This window comes from Pipistrellus kuhlii, unplaced genomic scaffold, assembly GCF_014108245.1.
Source record: "Pipistrellus kuhlii isolate mPipKuh1 unplaced genomic scaffold, mPipKuh1.p scaffold_m20_p_13, whole genome shotgun sequence".
In the NCBI taxonomy this organism is placed as follows: Eukaryota; Metazoa; Chordata; class Mammalia; order Chiroptera; family Vespertilionidae; genus Pipistrellus; species Pipistrellus kuhlii.
The window spans coordinates 47,625,330-47,642,513 of NW_023425438.1; the positions used below are offsets into that span (position 1 = coordinate 47,625,330).

Here is a 17,184-nt window from a genome sequence, read left to right on the forward strand (position 1 = left end):
AGGGGTGGAATTCCTTGGTTGTATGGTAACTATGTTTAACTTTCTGAGGAACTGTGAAAGTGTTTCTGTAGCAGCTGCATCATTTTATAATCTGGCAATCTCTACTTCCTTGCCAGTGCTTCTTGTTGCCATCCATCTTTTTCAGTGTAACTATCCCAGTGGGTCTGACGTAGTTTCTCATAGTTTTTTTTTATTTTTATATTTTAAGGAGCTCATTTAAAAAAAATACATTTTTATTGATTTCAGAGAGGGAGAGAGATAGAAACATCAATGATGAGAATCACTGATTGACTGCCTCCTGCACACCCCCAACTGGGGATTGAGCCCACAATCCAGTCATGTGCCCTTGACTGGAATCGAACCTGGGACCCCGGCCAGGGCTTTCTCATAATTTTTTTAAAAAATATATTTTTATTGATTTCAGAGAGAGAGGGAGAGGGAGAGAGAGAAACATCAATAATAGGAGAGAATCATTGATAATCTGCTTTCTGCATGTCCCCCACTGGGGATGGAGCCTGCAACCTGGGCATGTGCCCTGAACAGGAATCAGACCATGACGTCCTGGTTCATGGGTTGACGCTCACCCACTGAGCCGCACCGGCCGGGCTTGCTCTTTCTCAATTCCATTTCATCCTCCTCTCATAAACTTGGAGTTAGTTCCTTGGACTTGCTCCTTTTACTACTTCTTTCTGTACTAACTCTCTAGGTAATTTCATTTAGTCACATGCCAGCGATTCACAAATTTGAATATCCAGCCCCCTACCAGGGATAAAGCCCACAACCTGGGCATGTGCCCTGACCAAGAATTGAACTGGCAGCTTTTTAGTGCACCAGATGATGCCCAGCAAACTGAGCCACACCTGCGAGTGCTATAAAAGTTTAAGTAATTTTTTTCCAATTACAGTTGACATGCAATGTTATGTTATTTTCAGGAGTACAACATAGTGATTAGACATTAATATAACTTACAAAGTGATCACCCAGATAAATCTAGTACCCATCTGACACCATACATAGTTATTACAAGACTAGAGGCCTGGTGCATGAAATTCATGCTCTGGGTGGGTGGGTGGGGGGGTGTGACCCTCAGCCCAGCCTGCACCCTCTTCAGTCTGGGACCCCTTAAGGGATGTCAGACTGCCCATTTAGGCTCGATCCAAGTCAGACATCCCTCTCACAGTTTGGGACTGCTGGCTCCCAACTGCTCCCCTGTCAGCCTAGTTGCCCCCAACTGCCCTCCCTTGCCGGCCTGATTGCCCCCAATGCCCTCCCCTGCTGGCCTGCTCGCCCCTAACTGCCCTCCCCTGCATGCCTTGTCCCACCCCAACTACCTTCTCCTGCTGGCCTGGTTGCCCCTAACTGTCCTCCCCTGCAGGCCTGGTCCCCTCCAATGGTCCTTTCCTGCAGACCTGGTTGCCCACAACTGCCCTCCCTTGCCGGCCTGGGGCCCTAACTGCCTTTTCCTGCTGGCCTAGTCGCCCCTAACTGCCCTCCCATGCAGGCCTATCTCCGCTCCCCCCCCACCCCCCCCAACTTCCCTCCTTCCCCTGCAGGCCTGGTTCCCCTCCCCCAACTTCCCTGCCTCCCCTGCAGGCCTGGTCCCTCCCCCCAACTGCCTCCCTTCCCCTGCAGGCCCGGTCGCCCCCATCTGGCCTTCCCTGCTGGGCTGGTCGCCCCCAGCTGCTCTCCCCTGCAGGCCTGGTTGCCCACAACTGCACTTCCCTTTTGGCCATCTTGTGGCAGCCATCTTGTGACCACATGGGGTGGCCATCTTGTGTGAGGGCTTGACGGTCAATTTGCATATTACCTCTTTATTACCTAGGATTACTAACTATATTCCCTGTGCTATATTTTACATCTCCATGACTATTTTGTAACTACCAATTTGTACTCCTAAATCCCCATAATCTTTTGTCATACTATATAATTGACTTATTTTGTGTATTGTTTATTTTGTTCACCAGGAGGTAAGTTTAGGGTGGGAATTTTTGGTGGTTTTGTTTTACTGCCATATCACATAATGAGTGTTCAACAAAAATAATTGAATGAATGCACATACTAGGGCTACTGTACTTTTGAGCTTGTTCTTGTTCAAATTTTTGGGCCCCATCCTCCCAGACTTCTTGAATTAGAAACTTTAGAAATGAGGTCCAACTACTTTGTTTTAACTAGGTCTCCAGGTGATTCTGATGCAAAGAAATTAAAGTTTAAGAACCACTGCTTTGTAATATTGAGTAGGATTTTAGAAGCCAGGCCTTTGCATGCAGGTGGTGGTATGTAGATAATTGAGGTAATTGACAAAAAAAACCTAGTTTGGTTTGTCTTCCCTCCGTTAAGGCTCCTTTCTTCTTCCCTTTTCCTGAGGAGGTAGCACAGGCAAAGAGGATAGAAACCACAGTAAATTTCAGTTCACTTATCGTGAGTCTGACGTCCCCTTGATGGCATCTGTAGTGTTCATTGACCACTAGGAGGACAAACAGGACTCAACAGGTAGTTACACTCATGGCCACGATTTATTCCAGCAGAAGGTATAAAGCAGAATCTGCTCAGGGAAGGATGCATGGGGCACAGTCCCAGGAGCTATCTTCTAAGAGTCCTTTTCCAGTGGGATCACACAGGACACATTTAATTCTCCAGCATCACATTGTAAGTGTGAAGTGTTTCCTACTAGGGAAGCTCATTAGAGGCACGTACTGAGTAAGGGTGTTTTGTTGGGAACTGGTCATCTGGGCTTCCTCTGCCTACCATATGCCAAAATTCCGAACTCTGGAGGAAAGTAGTTTAGAGTAAATCACATTATACCATCAGTTTAGGCACAGTGAACCATTCTTTTCCGTTAGAGTGGTGGAACCTTCCTGAAGCTCAAGTTCCCAGATGTCAGCCGAGGGTCTACCTTGCAAGCATGCCTTTCTAAGGAGAGCAGACTCAGCCCCGTCACGTTCACTTATTTGTGCACATCATGATACTCAAAGGAGTTTACTTTTTCTTTATATAGAGTATAAAACATTTAGACTAAATAATCTCTCTTTAGGAAATTTAATAATCAAAATGTTTTGAGAATGAGTCCAACAGTTTAAGCAGATTGAATAAATGAGCTTATTTATTGAGACATTTTCTGAAAAATGCTTTGGAATTATTATTCCCAGTTTATGCTGATTTTAGTAACTACAAAAGTGGTTTATTTCATGGCAAATTTTTTTTAAATGTATTCTATAAAATAGAAAATATTAAGATAACGCTCTTAGTTTTCACTTGAAAAATATTATCACGGATGTGGCCTTCTGCTTCAAAGCAGATATTGGGTTTTCTTCACTTCCATTTTCAGTCCAAAGGGCCTGTTTGAAACGTGCCATTTTGGGGTTTGTTCTCATAACCAACTTTCCCCCTCTTTTTCTTTTTTTTTATAGGCCAAGATGCTGAGTTGTCAGGGACACTTTCACTTGTATTGACACAGTGCTGTAAAAGGATAAAGGATACTGTTCAGAAATTGGCCTCAGACCACAAAGACATCCACAGCAGTGTATCTCGGGTTGGAAAAGCCATTGATAAGGTATGGTGTTGAAGGGAGTGTTGGTATTGTTAAGCATCATCCTTCATCTCCTGTCACTGCTTTGATAACATTAACTTTCTCAAATTATTCTTTGGTGTTCCTTTCATTCCTACTTTTAATAACTTTGCAGATCGTTTTTTTTTTATACTATGTTATTCTTAATTCCCTGTTGCTATTATTTAAAAATAAAAACAAACCAAAAAACACTTCTATTTACAGCCTTATTATTTATCCATTTGCTTATATGAATACAGCAAATAAGTTTTAGGAAATGTTTAACCTCCTATGGAGGAGTTTGTTTACAGAAGTAACTTTTCCTACTTCCGCAGTGATTTCCTGGCTATGACTCCATCTGTGTTATGGGATGATTAAGAAAACACCCAGTGGCCTGGCTCAGTGGTTGATCGCCAACCCATGAACCAAGAGGTCATTGGTTTGGTTCCAAGTTGGGGCACGTGCCCAGGTTGCGGGCTCCATATTAGGGGGGGATGTGCAGGAGGCAGCCAGTTGATGTTTCTCTCTCACTGATGTTTCTAACCCTCTATCCCTTCCAATCTCAATAAAATAAAATTAAAAAAACATTTTTAAAAAGAGAAAACAACCCTTGTATTCATCTCCTCTGTACCATCCTAACTCTTGTTGTCTTTCTGTATATATGCTAATTGCTTTCCTTCAGGTTGCTTTTATGTGTGAATGAGTTGTTTTCTAGCCAGCAAGGCCCATCACTTGGATTGGGTGATTTTTCTTACAGAATCTCTTGAATCTTTGACTTAGTGGCTTATTTCTAAGCAATTATCATTTCTAGCTCCGGGCCAGTGCTGATGTTCATAGGGACTAAGAGAAGTGACCTTCTGACCACTTGAGCCACTGGGAAGTTTGTGATTGGTTATGGACATTTCTGTTCACACATTGCAAAATTCTGGGACGGTAGGAAGAACTTTTGGGGAGAACTCTTTGTAGCAAAGTCATTTTGTAACCAGTCCTGTGAGTTACTTAGTCTGTACGCAGAGCAATGTCTGCAATGTAGATCGAAACTCATGGAACCCAGAGAATGGCTCTAACTCGTGGGATGAACCTGTTAGAAATGTTCCTGTGGGACAGTGGTATTGAAGGCTAAACTTGAAGCAGCCTAAGCCAGAACAGTATGCTTCTAAGGAGACATCACTGACTGGGAGGTGCAGTATGCCAGGACCAGGAGCAGCAGGGCTCTGGGAACTCGGTAGCTGTGACTTACAGAAGTGTTAGTGACATTTCATAGTGCCAAGGGCTTTAACTCAGCAAAAGAAGTCAGAGAAGTGGTGTTGGTGGCAGCAGCCCCATCTCTGGATCAGTGATGGTGTTGCCTGTTCTCTGACACAGCTTTGAGGCTGTAATGCCTGTTTGGTAACTCCGAGGGAGTGGACACAGCTTGGGAGCAGGCTTTGGTACCAGACCTTCTGGGGCGATGGCGTTGGAAGTCTTCAGTTGTTACCTGAAGTGATTATTGCTGTGTATTAGCCCCAGGACTAATGGTGGTGAGGCATCCTAGAGAAAACCCTCAGTGTGAAGTAACCTGCTGGTGGTAATTGGGAAGCCTTGGATTTCAGTGGCTGCCATTGGCCAAGGCATTCTAATGACTTTGATGGTTCAACCCCCGGGAGGTGGTCCAGATTTACTTGACCACATGTTGCCTGCAGTTATGATGGAGAGTGGGACAGAAGGACCAGAAGATGCCATGAGAGTGATAAGAGCTGAAGCTCCCAAAGCAGCCAGAAAAAGCATCTGGGAAGACATCACAGATTGTGGGAATAGGCAGGACAGCCTCAGCTACCACCTCCAGTGTGTGGACTGCTGTCTCCCAGGATTGGGAGCATTTGGGCAGAGTCACCAGCCTAGTCACCATTCTGTCACTGGTTTCTCCATTTCCTAGTGTGTGTCTGGTCATAATTGCCATCTGGATCCTCTTTTACTCTTGTCCTTCCTACTGGCAATTTGCTGAGCATGCCTGCCACCTGATCTAGCAAATATTTAGCACATATTCATAAGGGTGGTCAGATATTTTGGCTAATCATTGAGACAAAACATTTAAATGTATTTGGTGCTAGAAATGGCAGTACCCTTTGAGATTGGGTACTAATGGAACACATAATGCATAATCTAAATTCTAGCTTTTTGTGTGGAGATGGATTTGAGGTGAAGGTTCCTAAATATCTACTTTTAATATACTCATTTCTCTTTTGAGGACATTCCCGCCCCCCCCCCCCCCCCCCCCCCCCAGTGTACTTGGAAGTTGCAAGGACCTTTTCAAGTAATTTTTCATTTTGGTAGTTTTATGTTCTTATGAAAGTAGTTTAATTTCTAGGTGACCTAGATTCTTCTGATCCATTAGTATATGAAATTATATTACTAAGTTGGTACTGATCAGTATTTAGTGAATTATAGTCTTAGAGCATGCATGGACACACACACACACACACACACACACACACACACACAAAACCCTGGGTCTCTTAGCCCAGATCTCTAACAGCTTTTAGTGCATTCTTTCTCAAAAAAAAAAAAAAATTTTTTTTTTTTTTTTTGGCATCTAGTTGGCCTCAGCTGTGGAGGAAGCTGTTACCCCCCAGAACAGCCTAGACATTGTGCACGAGCTTCTCACATAGACGAGGAATTCTGTGTAGGCTGTTGTCATCTAAAACACCATTGACTTGTAAAGTCTTTTTTCCTTCTTTAGTTTTGACCTAGTCAGTTTGTACAAGCGTTCAGGGCCCCCTGTTGTAAAGGCATGGTAGATTATGTGGACGGTGGTGAAAACAGGATGGAGCTGAAGCCGTTGTGACACAGCCTTTACAAACCACAGCAAACAGACTGAGCAATAAGCTGGAATGCTGCTCAGCAGCCTGCGAGCACCATGGACACTTGTTCCCCCCCTCCCAAGAGGAGGACAAGCAAAGAAACTATGACTCCTTTGTGAGCTGGCTGGTTCTGAGTGAGGAACTTCAGTACATTTGCTAAATGATGTTCTTTCCCTTATTGTTTAATGTTTCTTGTGTTTTAAAATTCTCTAGTTATCACTTCTCTGAAAATGTAAGCAGAAAAGAAGTTTGTGGTATTAACCAAAGTGTTTCATGGATTTTTATTATAAACAAAACGTTGAAGATTTCTGCTTTAATGTGTTGACTATTTTCAGATGTGCACAATATTACAATCACTGTTTAAAACACATAATATCAGTTATTGGGTTCTGTGGCAAATTTGTTTTTAATCCTCACCCGAGGATAGTTTTCCATTGATTTTTAGAGGGAGTGGAGAGGAGAGTGCATGGGAAGGGAGGAGAGAGAGAGAGAGAGAGACAGACAGACACATCAATTGGTTATTCCAGCATGTGCCCAACCCAGGCCAGGGAATCAAGCCTGCAACCCAGGTACATGACCTTGATCAGGAATCGAACCCATGACCCTTTGGCTTATGGGCTGATTCTCTAACCACAGAGCATATTGGCCAGGGACCCTGGCAGTTTTTTTTTGGTAAAAACAAATAATCTTTTAGTCTGTTTTAAATTTCTCCCCCATTTTAAGAAAATGTAGAACTCTCTCCTGTTTAGGGCATTTGATTTTTATTGTTTTAATTCTCAATTGAGGATTTAAAAAAATATATATTTTATTGAGTTTTACAGAGAGGAATGGGAGAGGGATAGAGTGTTAGAAACATCGATGAGAGAGAAACATCGATCAGCTGCCTCCTGCACACCCCCTACTGGGGATGTACCCACAACCAAGGTACATGCCCTTGACCGGAATCGAACCTGGGACCTTTCAATTCCCAGGCCAATGCTCTAGCCATTGAGCCAAATCAGTTTCGGTGTCAACTGAAGATATTGATATTTTTTTAGAGAGTAGAAGCAAGAGAGGGAGAGAAGGGGGAAGAGAGAAACATTGATGTGAGAGAGAGACATCAGTTGCTTGTTTCCTGCACCTCTTGCCTTTGGTATGTGCCCTGACCCAGGTCAGGGATTGAACCTGCAATCAAGGTTAGGAAATTAGGAATTTCAGGGTTGGTAATGTTTTAAGGGGGAAAATAATGGTTAAAAATGTTCTTAAAACCACATTGCCCTAACTGATCTTCTGCCACTAGATGGAGCATCTACATTGGTAAGGCAAATGCTGACTTTTTTTTTTTTTTTTTTTTTTTTAGAGAGGAAGGGAGAGGGATAGAAACATCAATGATGAGAGAGAATCATTGATTGGCTGCTTCCTGCACACCCCTCCTCGCCACTGGGGATCGAGTCTGCAACCCAGGCATGTATCCCTGGCCAGAATCGAACCTGGGACCCTTCCAACCGCAAGCAGACGTTCTGTCCCCTGAGCCAAACTGACTAGGGCCAAATGCTGACTTTTAAAAAACAAAAGGAGTAATGCTATAAAAAGTGAAATATAGAATATTTTAAGGTAGTTCTTGTAAGCAGTTTATATATAGCCTTTTATGTAGGTATGTTTGGGAGGAGAAAAAAAGATACCAGTGGGAGATACTGTCTTGAGTTTAGCCTTAGATAGTAGTTGAGGTAGACTATGTGGGTGGGGTCAGATGTGTACTAACTCTAAAGTTCTGTTGTTAATGTAATGGATAAATCCTTATGTAGTAGAGAGATGTTACTATTAATGAAGGGAAAAAGGAAATAAAAATAATAGAAAATTCACTCTGCTGATTTCTGAAATCTAGACAGACACTTTGATACATATTTTGGGTGGAATTTTTAGAATTATTGAAAAGGTATAATTAACAAAGTTATAGACAACAGTGATAAAAAAGCCAAGAACTTAACATGTTTCCTAAAAATAAAACATCAAACTAAATCCGCTCCCCTCAGAATTAGGAGCTAGTAATCCAAGAAGATGTAGTAGACAATGTGTCTACATTTTTGCAAGGCCACACTTGTTGCTTGACCACGTTTATTGTTGTAGAATGGGCGTCTCAAGGTCTTTCCCTGGTGTCTTTCTTAGAGCTCTTAGGGAAAGAAGGTCTGGGATGTGTGAGCCTAGGAGTGATCAGTAGCCTTTCGAGAACCTGAGAGACCCCAGTTACTTTCTTTAAACCCGGCTTGTTTGGGCAAAAGAGATTTCCTTTTGTAGCAACCAAGAGTCCTGACTCCTACAAGCCGCCTGGTGCTCTCTGGGCCTCCCCTCTTGGGCTTCAGTGTCTGAGAAACAATATTGGTCTTGCTTCTTTCAGTCTGAAGAGCATTCTCAGAAGAGAAGATGAGTTTTGCTTTCTCTGCTGTCTTTCACATTACATCATTAGCTCTAAGCTATGGACCTGTATTGTTCTTATTACTACTGCTCTGAGCAGAATAAAACGATATTATTTAGTTGATAATGGTAATTTTTTGTTGAATTATATAGTTCAGTCCTCAGAAGAAAGCTTGGACCTTTGCAATCAGTTCTTATGTTAGGATGGAGGATCCCAGAATCCTGCTAGACCTGGAGGCGGTACAGACCCATTTTTGCCTGAGGCTATAAAATGAAATGGCTGGTGTGGTTTAGCATCCAAGTCAGGTTGGGTTGAGAAGGGGAAAGGACCTTCCCCTAAGCTGTGTCAACTAATCCAGTCTGTAATTGTATTCAAGTGATTTTAATAAATTAATGAATTTGTTATTCCTTTGTTAATATGCTTTTGTATTTTTGTTTTTAATTATACTTTTTAAAATGAAGATTCTTTTAAATGTAGATTAGAAGATTTGGTGACAAGACCTGCCTCTCAGATTCAGCTACTGTATATTGGAGGCTTACAGTGGCATAGGTCCTGGTAGAGTTTCATGTTTCTTATTTAATTTAGTCTTTACCAAGGCTTTGTAAGGTAGAGATTATGGTCTGCAGATATATATGTGAAAACTAAGACTGATTCAGTAGCCTGCCTGAGATCACAGAACTAAAAAGCAAATGGAAGAACTGGGATGAAAACCCAGATTTTAAGACTGTGAGTTTTTCTCAATTTGAATTCCTTGAGGAAATTAATTCCAGGTGAGCTGAATTTCTCTCATACGCATCTAAATGGTAAGAGGTATGTGCCATATTTGGGAGAATTAGTAAGATAGTCATGCAGATTTCTGTAGTTTGCTCAGATAGAAGCAGTTCACCAGAACGGAAAGGTATCCTATCTAATAAAGAAGGAATATTCAAACTGACAGTCACTCCATCACAAAGATGGCAGCGCCCAGTCCCTTCAGCCCCACTGGAGTCCCCCAGTCCTTTTAGCCCTCTCTGTGGCGAGGGGCAAGCAGGCCCCTGCAGAGAGCAGACACTAGGGCCTGCGGTGGCATTGAGCAGGCAGATCCAGAGAGCAGAGAACCGTGGGGAGCAGGCCTAAGCCATCAGTAGGACATTCCCAGAGGGCTCACAGATTGGAGAGGGTGCATGTTAGGCTGAGAGACCTCCCCACCCCCATGCATGAATTTCATGTACCAGGCCTCTAGTCTTATATAATAAAAACACAATATGCAAATCAACTGAACAGTATAACTACTGGTCACATGCACTGACCACCAGGGGGTAGACACTCAACACAGAAGCTGCTCCCCGGTGGTCAGTGTGCTCCCACAGGGGAGCGCAGCTCAGCCAGAAGCCAGGCTCACGGCTGGCGGTGCAGTGGCAGTGACTGGAGCCTTCCAGCCTCTGCAGCCACGCTAAGGATATTCAGCTGTTGCTAGTCAGACATCCATCCCCCTAGAGCTCCTGGATTCCGAGAGGACGCAGGCTGGGCTAAAGGACCTCCCACCCCCAAGTGCATGGATTTCGTGCACCAGGCCCCTAGTGTAAAATAATATGCAAAATAATTGTGAGGAGACAGGGTGCAAGTGTGACATATGGTTATATTATGGAGGGTTTTAAAGATCTTAAAGCCAGCAGAGTAGTTTGTTATATCTGACCATGCCCTATTACTCCTCTTTGTGTACGGAGTAAAAGCTTAACAATTTGGCTTTCTCTCTCCTCCCCACCCCCTTTTCTTGATCTGGAAAAACCTGCTTTTAACTGTGAAAACCGAAGTAGAGCTATAAATATAATACAGTGGAGAGAATGGAATGTTTGAAAAGGTAGCATCTATTGTACATCTAAAATGTATCTATAAATGCTGATTATGATATACTACTAAGTATATTTTTTAGTCCATAGTTTGCAAAGCACTGATGTTTGGTCTATGCCTGTTAGTAAATATGGATTATTTTATCATAAGGCATGTGCCTCATCATCAGCTTTACTGGGCTTGCTAACTTTTCCCCTAAAGGATTGAATCAATTTGCAATTTCTCCCTTATGTTCCTGTTTCTCATATACACTTTGTCAGCTTTTAAAAAATTTTAAATTAATCACATGGATATTAAATGGTATCTAGTTGTATTTGTGTTTCCTTCACCTTTTTTTTTTTCTTTTTCAAAAAGATATACTTTTATTGATTTGAGAGAGAGAAGAAGGGTGAGGGTTAAAGAGATAGAAACATTGATGAAAGAGAAACACATCAATCGTGCCTCCTGCATGCCCCATACTGGGGATCAAGCCCATAACCCAGTTGTGTGCCCTGATCGGGAATTGAACTGGTAACCTCTTGGTTCATGGGTCGATACTCAACCAATGAATCAAGCTGCTGAACTCCATCATCTTTGAGTTGAGCATCTTTTTCTATATTTGATAGTTAGGATTTACTCCTTTGGTGAGTTTCTTGCTTATTTTCTTCCCATTTTTTTCATATTAGGTTGTTGGTCTTTATTTTTTATTGGTAGGAATTTATAATAAAAAAAACAACTTTTGGAGACATCTTTTGTGGGTTATATGTGAAGTCAAACTGAGTGGAACTAGAATACAGATCTTTTCATTTTGTTAATTATTCTGTGCGATATTACCTCTCTCTCCTAAACCAGAATAACTGGATGCCTAGAAGGGAAATTGATTCCTGGTAGATGCAACAGTAGCCCAACAAGTTTTCTTCAAAAGTAGATGGGGCAGTTTAAAAAATTACAGTATTAAAGAATTGGCACTTATGATTAAAGCAACTACTGGCCTGGCCGGTTGATCTATGAACCCAGGAGATCGAGGTTCAATTCCTGGTCAGGACACATGCCCGGGTTGCAGGTTCGATCCCCAGTGTGTAGGGTGTGCAGGAGGCCGATCAATGATTCTCTCTCATCATTGATGTTTCTATCTCTTTCCCTTTCTCTCTGAAATTAATAAAAAGATATGTTTTTTAAAAAACAAATAAAACCCCCCAAAGTACTGGATTTTGTCATGTATTGTTATCATTGTGATCAATGATTATAATTTCATACAGTGTATTTCAGAAATGGATTAGTTTGGGATTGTGAACAAAAAAGCCAGTCATTAAAGTCTAACCAGTTTGTAAACATGCTTATGTTATAGCTAAAGCAATAGGATGGTCTGTTTAGACAGTCTCATAAATTTACCCCTCCTCTGCTTCAGCTTCCAGATTTTAAAACTTTTAATTCAATGTGAATGACTTGCCCTTGCTGGATGGCTAGTTGGGTGGAGCATTGTCTTGTGCACCAAAAGGTTGCGGGTTCAATTCCTGGTTGGGATACATACCTAGGTTGCAGGTCGGGATGTGTGCAGGAGGCAACTGATGGGTATTACTCTCCTATGGATCTCTCTCTCTCTCTCTCTCTCTCTCTCTCTCTCTCTCTCTCTCTTTTTCTCTCTCTCTCTGCCCACCCCCCCTCCCTCTCTCCTTCTCACCCCTTCCTTCATTCCTCTCTAAAAAAAATCAATAAAAATACATTCTTGGTGAGGATTAAAAAAGAAGTGAATGATGCTCGAAGTACATGGGATGAATTAGGAACTAGTGTGTCTTGGATTTCTCTTTCCAAGCCATAACATCTCCAGGCAGACACACCCTTGAATGTGTGTTTTGCTTTTGATTCTTCTTTGAATCTTGACTTCAGATTTAAGAACATCTTTTCAAATTTTCTTTTTGAAAGGAAAAACTATAGTGAAACGGAGGTGCTAATAATCGATATTTCTCTTCATTAGCCACTTCTTAGCTGGTTTGCAGTGCTGCTTAGTTTCTGGGCAGCCTTGCAAGCCAGTTTGGTTGCCTAGCAACAGAACATGGAACTGATCCTAGCTCTGATGCAGTAGTAAGAACGTGCAGTTATAACAAAAGGAATTTGACACTGTATTGCATTTTTTCAACCTTTTTTAATTTTAACTTTAAATTTTACTACAGGTGAACAAAAAATAATCTATAAATTTTTTTTTTTACTTATCTACAGTGGTTTTAACTAGAATATCAGAATGATAGAAGGAAGTTCAGTAATTTTCATAACTGCATTGCTTATATACATTTTAGTTGTATTTCCCAAGACTAGGAGGTGAGTTATATTATTTTAATATAGTAGGGATATCCTGTATGATTTTTCTAACCTGTATAGTAGTGACAATGGTACATAAAGTTGCCATTGGAAATAAAGGTACATGAAAAGCATGATAAATTGGTTGGGAATTCATGGGATTGGAGAATAATCATTAATTGAATAAGTATAAATCTCAACGTTGTATTTGTATTGAATGAGGTTGCTACCATGTTTCCCTGAAAATAAGACCTAGTGCATGGAAAAATAAGACATCCCCTGAAAATAAGATCTAGCGTATCTTTGGGAGCAAAAATTAATAAAAGACACTGTCTTATTTTGGGGAAACAGGATAGATCTGTGAGGACTCTTGTAATTAGTCTCAATGATTCTTGCTCATAGGGTGCACTTAGACCTTTAGGGAGTTATTGGGAGATTCCTGAGTTCATAATACATTCTGTCATCTTCAGATCCCCATTCCTTTAGTCACTTGAATAAAGGACTTCTGACCTAGTGAGCTGTGAGGTAATAAAATTGTGTTTTCCAGCCACACCTGGCTGGTGTGGCTCAGTGGATTGAGCACCATTATTCCTGGTCAGGGCACATGCCCAGGTTGTGGGCTCAGTCCTCAGGAGGGAGTGTGCAAGAGGCAGCTGATCGATGTGTCTCATTGATGTATCTATCTCTCTCTCCCTCTCCCTTCCTCTCTATCTACAAATTAATTTAAAAAAATAAAGTGTGGTTTTAAGTTGCAATAGAAAACTAATATACCTGCAGACTGCCTTGAGCTAGAGGTGAAAGAAAATGGAGGGAGGGGGAAAAGCATGTGATTCCCCCTATTCTCTGAATGGTAGGGATGCCCATTCCTGTTCCTGGTGGCAGAACTAAGGGCTTCTCATTCCAGGTGCCCATTTCTGGGTTTTGGCTGCATTGCATCCAGGCTGAGAGATACTAGGGAGAGAAAAGTAGTAAACTCATCACCACTGTGACCTTCTTCCTCAGTCTGCTTACTCCTCCTCACTCTTTAGTGTCCCCAAATAACTGCTCCATTTATTATGTCCTGATTTTATAACTGCATTCAGTGGTAGAGACAAGGTGGAGTTTACTTGATCTTACTCAGAACTGGGTTAATTTGTTTATTATGAAAAGAATTTTGTTCTTTGTGTGGAGCATGGTAGTTTTCATTGGCAATCTACTAATACTTTTGTGCGCATGTTTTTAGATTTTTTTCCCCTCTTAAATATTTGAAGGTACAGTATTCTTTATTTTATTTTTGTTAATTCTCACCTGAAGTTATTTTTACCATTGATTTTTTGAGAGAGTGGAAAGGAGGGAGGAGGGGGAAAAAGAGAGAGGTGAGAGACACACCCATCATTTGCCTCCAGCGCATGCACCAACCAAGGCTGGAGATCAAACCTGCAACCTGAGATTGACCTGCAGCCCTTCAGTTCATGGGCCAATGCACTAACCACTAGGCACACTGGCCAGGGCAGGTGCTCTTTTTTTTTTTTTTTTTTTAAACAATGGGGTCGCCCAGCTAGTGTGGTTCAGTGGCTGAGCATTAACCTATGAACCAAAAAAACACGGTTTAATTCCTGGTCAGAGCACATGCCCGGGTAGTGTGCTCAGTCCTTAGTAGGGGGTGTGCAGGAGGCAGCGATTCTCTCGTTGTTGTTTCTGTCTCTCCCTTTCCCTTCCTCTGAAATAAATTAAAAAAAAAAATTTTTTTTTAAATGGGGTCATAATTTTGTATAAGTTTTTAATTTTTTTTCCTAAGGTATTAGGGACATTTTTTCATGTTAGTAGATACATAGTAATGAGCCTCACCTTTTTTAATTGTGAATGGTAAAACTAGAATAGTAGCAACTACCATTTTATTTAACCAGTAAGGGAGTGTTTTAACTTGCTAGGGCTGCCATACAGACTAGGTGGCATAAACATGTTTAGCAGGGTTGCTTTTCTGAGGCCTCTCTCCTTGGCTTATAGATAGCCATCTTCTTGCTGCATCCTCACATGGTTCTTAGTCAGCTTGTTGTTCCCATTACACAGTACCACAGACTGGGAGGTTTAAACAACAGAAATTTATCTCTTCACAATCTGGAGACTGGAAAGTCCAAGATCAAGGTCCTAGCTAATTCATGTCCTATTGAGGATGGACAACTCCTTTCTGACATGCTGATGACTGCCTTCTCCCTGTGTCACATGATGGGGAGGGGTGGGGAGGAGGAGGCAGGGAGGGAAAGAGGAAGGGGGAGAGAGAGGGAGAAGAGAGAACATAAACACTGTTCTCTGGTGTTTCTTCCTTCTTTTTTTTAAAAATATATTTTATTGATTTTTTACAGAGAGGAAGAGAGAGAGGGATAGAGAGTTAGAAACATCGATGAGATGAGAGAGAATCATCGATCAGCTGCCTCTTGCACACCCCACACTGGGGATGTGCCAGCAACCAAGGTACATGCCCTTGACCGGAATCGAACCCGGGACCTTTCAGTCCGCAGACCTTTCTGACGCTCTATCCACTGAGCCAAACCAGTTTTGGCTCTTCCTTATCTTCTAAGACTAGGTCCCTACCCTTATGACTTCATTTAATCTTTATCACCTCCTCACAGACAAATAGTCATGCAGTTAGGCCTTTAGTGCGGGAATTTGGGGGGCAGGGGCACAGACATTCAGTCCATTGCACATGGTCTTCCCTCTATACCTGCCTGTGTCCTAATTTCCTCTCTTTATTAGGATACCAATCTTAATGGATTAGGACCAACCCTAAAACCTCATTTTAACTTATGATCTCTACTGGAATTTAGGGTTTCATTAACATAGGAATTTTGAGAGGATGCAGTTCAGCCCAAATGGAGAGGTAGTGTTAATTTTTTCTACTTTAGGTAAGGAAGCTGAGGCTCAAAGACCTTAAATTTGGTCACGATCACACAGCTAGTAGGAGATTGAACCAGGATTCAAACCCAAGAAGACTGGCCCCAGGGCCTACTCTCTTAACCACCTGGCCATGCTCCCAGCTCCATCCCCCATCTTGGCACTACAGTTGTTGGGATGTGTCATGAATTATTTAACTGATTCTATGTTGAGCATATGGATTTTTGCTTTTTTTTCCTATTAGACAATGTTGTGTTGAAAATGCTTTTACAGGCACAGCTCTGAAAATAATTGCTGTTGTATAATGTAAAAAAATCAATTTATTCACATAGATCATTAAATTTATATATTTTTGCAGGATGCTCTCTAAAATCTCACCTGTTTACTCTTCCAGCAATAATCAGTGAGAGTGAGAAGTTTTAAAAGAAGCAATGGAAAAACTTCCTGTCATAGGCTGCAGATGAATTTGAATTGGGTACTTATTAGGGGTATCTCAGAGTGAAATGAAGGCCATTCTTTTAGATGGGTTGAAAATCATACACAGTAATGCATCCTAATTAATTAATGAATAATTTGTTTATTTATCTTTCCCCCCAGAATTTTGACTCTGACATTAGCAGCGTGGGAATCGATGGCTGCTGGCAGGCAGACAGCCAGCGGCTTCTCAATGAGGTGATGGTGGAGCACTTCTTTCGACAAGGAATGCTGGATGTGGCCGAGGAGCTCTGCCAGGTAACAGTGTGCCAACTGCGAGAAGATGGAACGGAACCGCCTTCGAGCTTCAGAGTCTTCTAACTATACTTAGATTTTTAATATTTTAATTATCAGGGCTGACCTCATTTTACTAGGAAATCTTTTTTTAATTGGTGAAAATGATAACCCTAGAACTTCTTAATTATTTCCTTATTCCTGCCCCCAAACGCTGGTCCAGGTCCTCAGTGAAGGGGTCGAAGTGATACTACTTTCTTCGTTTCCTCTTTTGATAGGGATGGTGAGTATGGAAAAGGGCAGAGATTTATGGTTGCTCTTCTCTTCTGGCCCAACTGGTAGAATTTTGCTTATCAAATGAATTCCAAACAAATTTATTTCAGATGAGTATTTGTTTGTTCTTTCTATTAGACATAAGTGTAAGGATTTCAGAACAGTTTACCAAATACCACCTAATCATAATGGTAGCAACTGCTACGTATGAGTCTTGACCACAAATCAAGCCCTGCCTTTAATTCTCCCAGCAATCCTGGGAGATGGAAATTATTTCTCCCGGAATCTGAGGTCTTGAACAGTAAATTTCCCAAGGCCGTACGGGTTCTTAGTTAAAGGAACTGGGAAGGATTGAGGACCAGATTTATGTGTATTTAAATTCTACCCTTGGCTGCCTTATGTTATTTTTTGCTTAAGGACTATAAGAATTAAATAATTTAAAGCTAGTCTGT

General features: G+C 41.6%; 1 protein-coding gene across 6 annotated transcripts in view; it reads left to right on the forward strand.

The window, feature by feature from the left end:
- Nucleotides 1-17,184, forward strand: part of RMND5A (required for meiotic nuclear division 5 homolog A) — a 54,830-nt gene that overhangs the window by 12,779 nt on the left and 24,867 nt on the right. For all 6 annotated transcript variants that reach the window (XM_036435959.2, XM_036435960.2, XM_036435955.2 and 3 more), the window contains exons 2-3: nt 3,408-3,550; nt 16,349-16,483. In XM_036435959.2, coding sequence (XP_036291852.1) covers nt 3,408-3,550; nt 16,349-16,483 — 278 coding nt within the window. The remainder of the gene's footprint in view (nt 1-3,407; nt 3,551-16,348; nt 16,484-17,184) is intronic.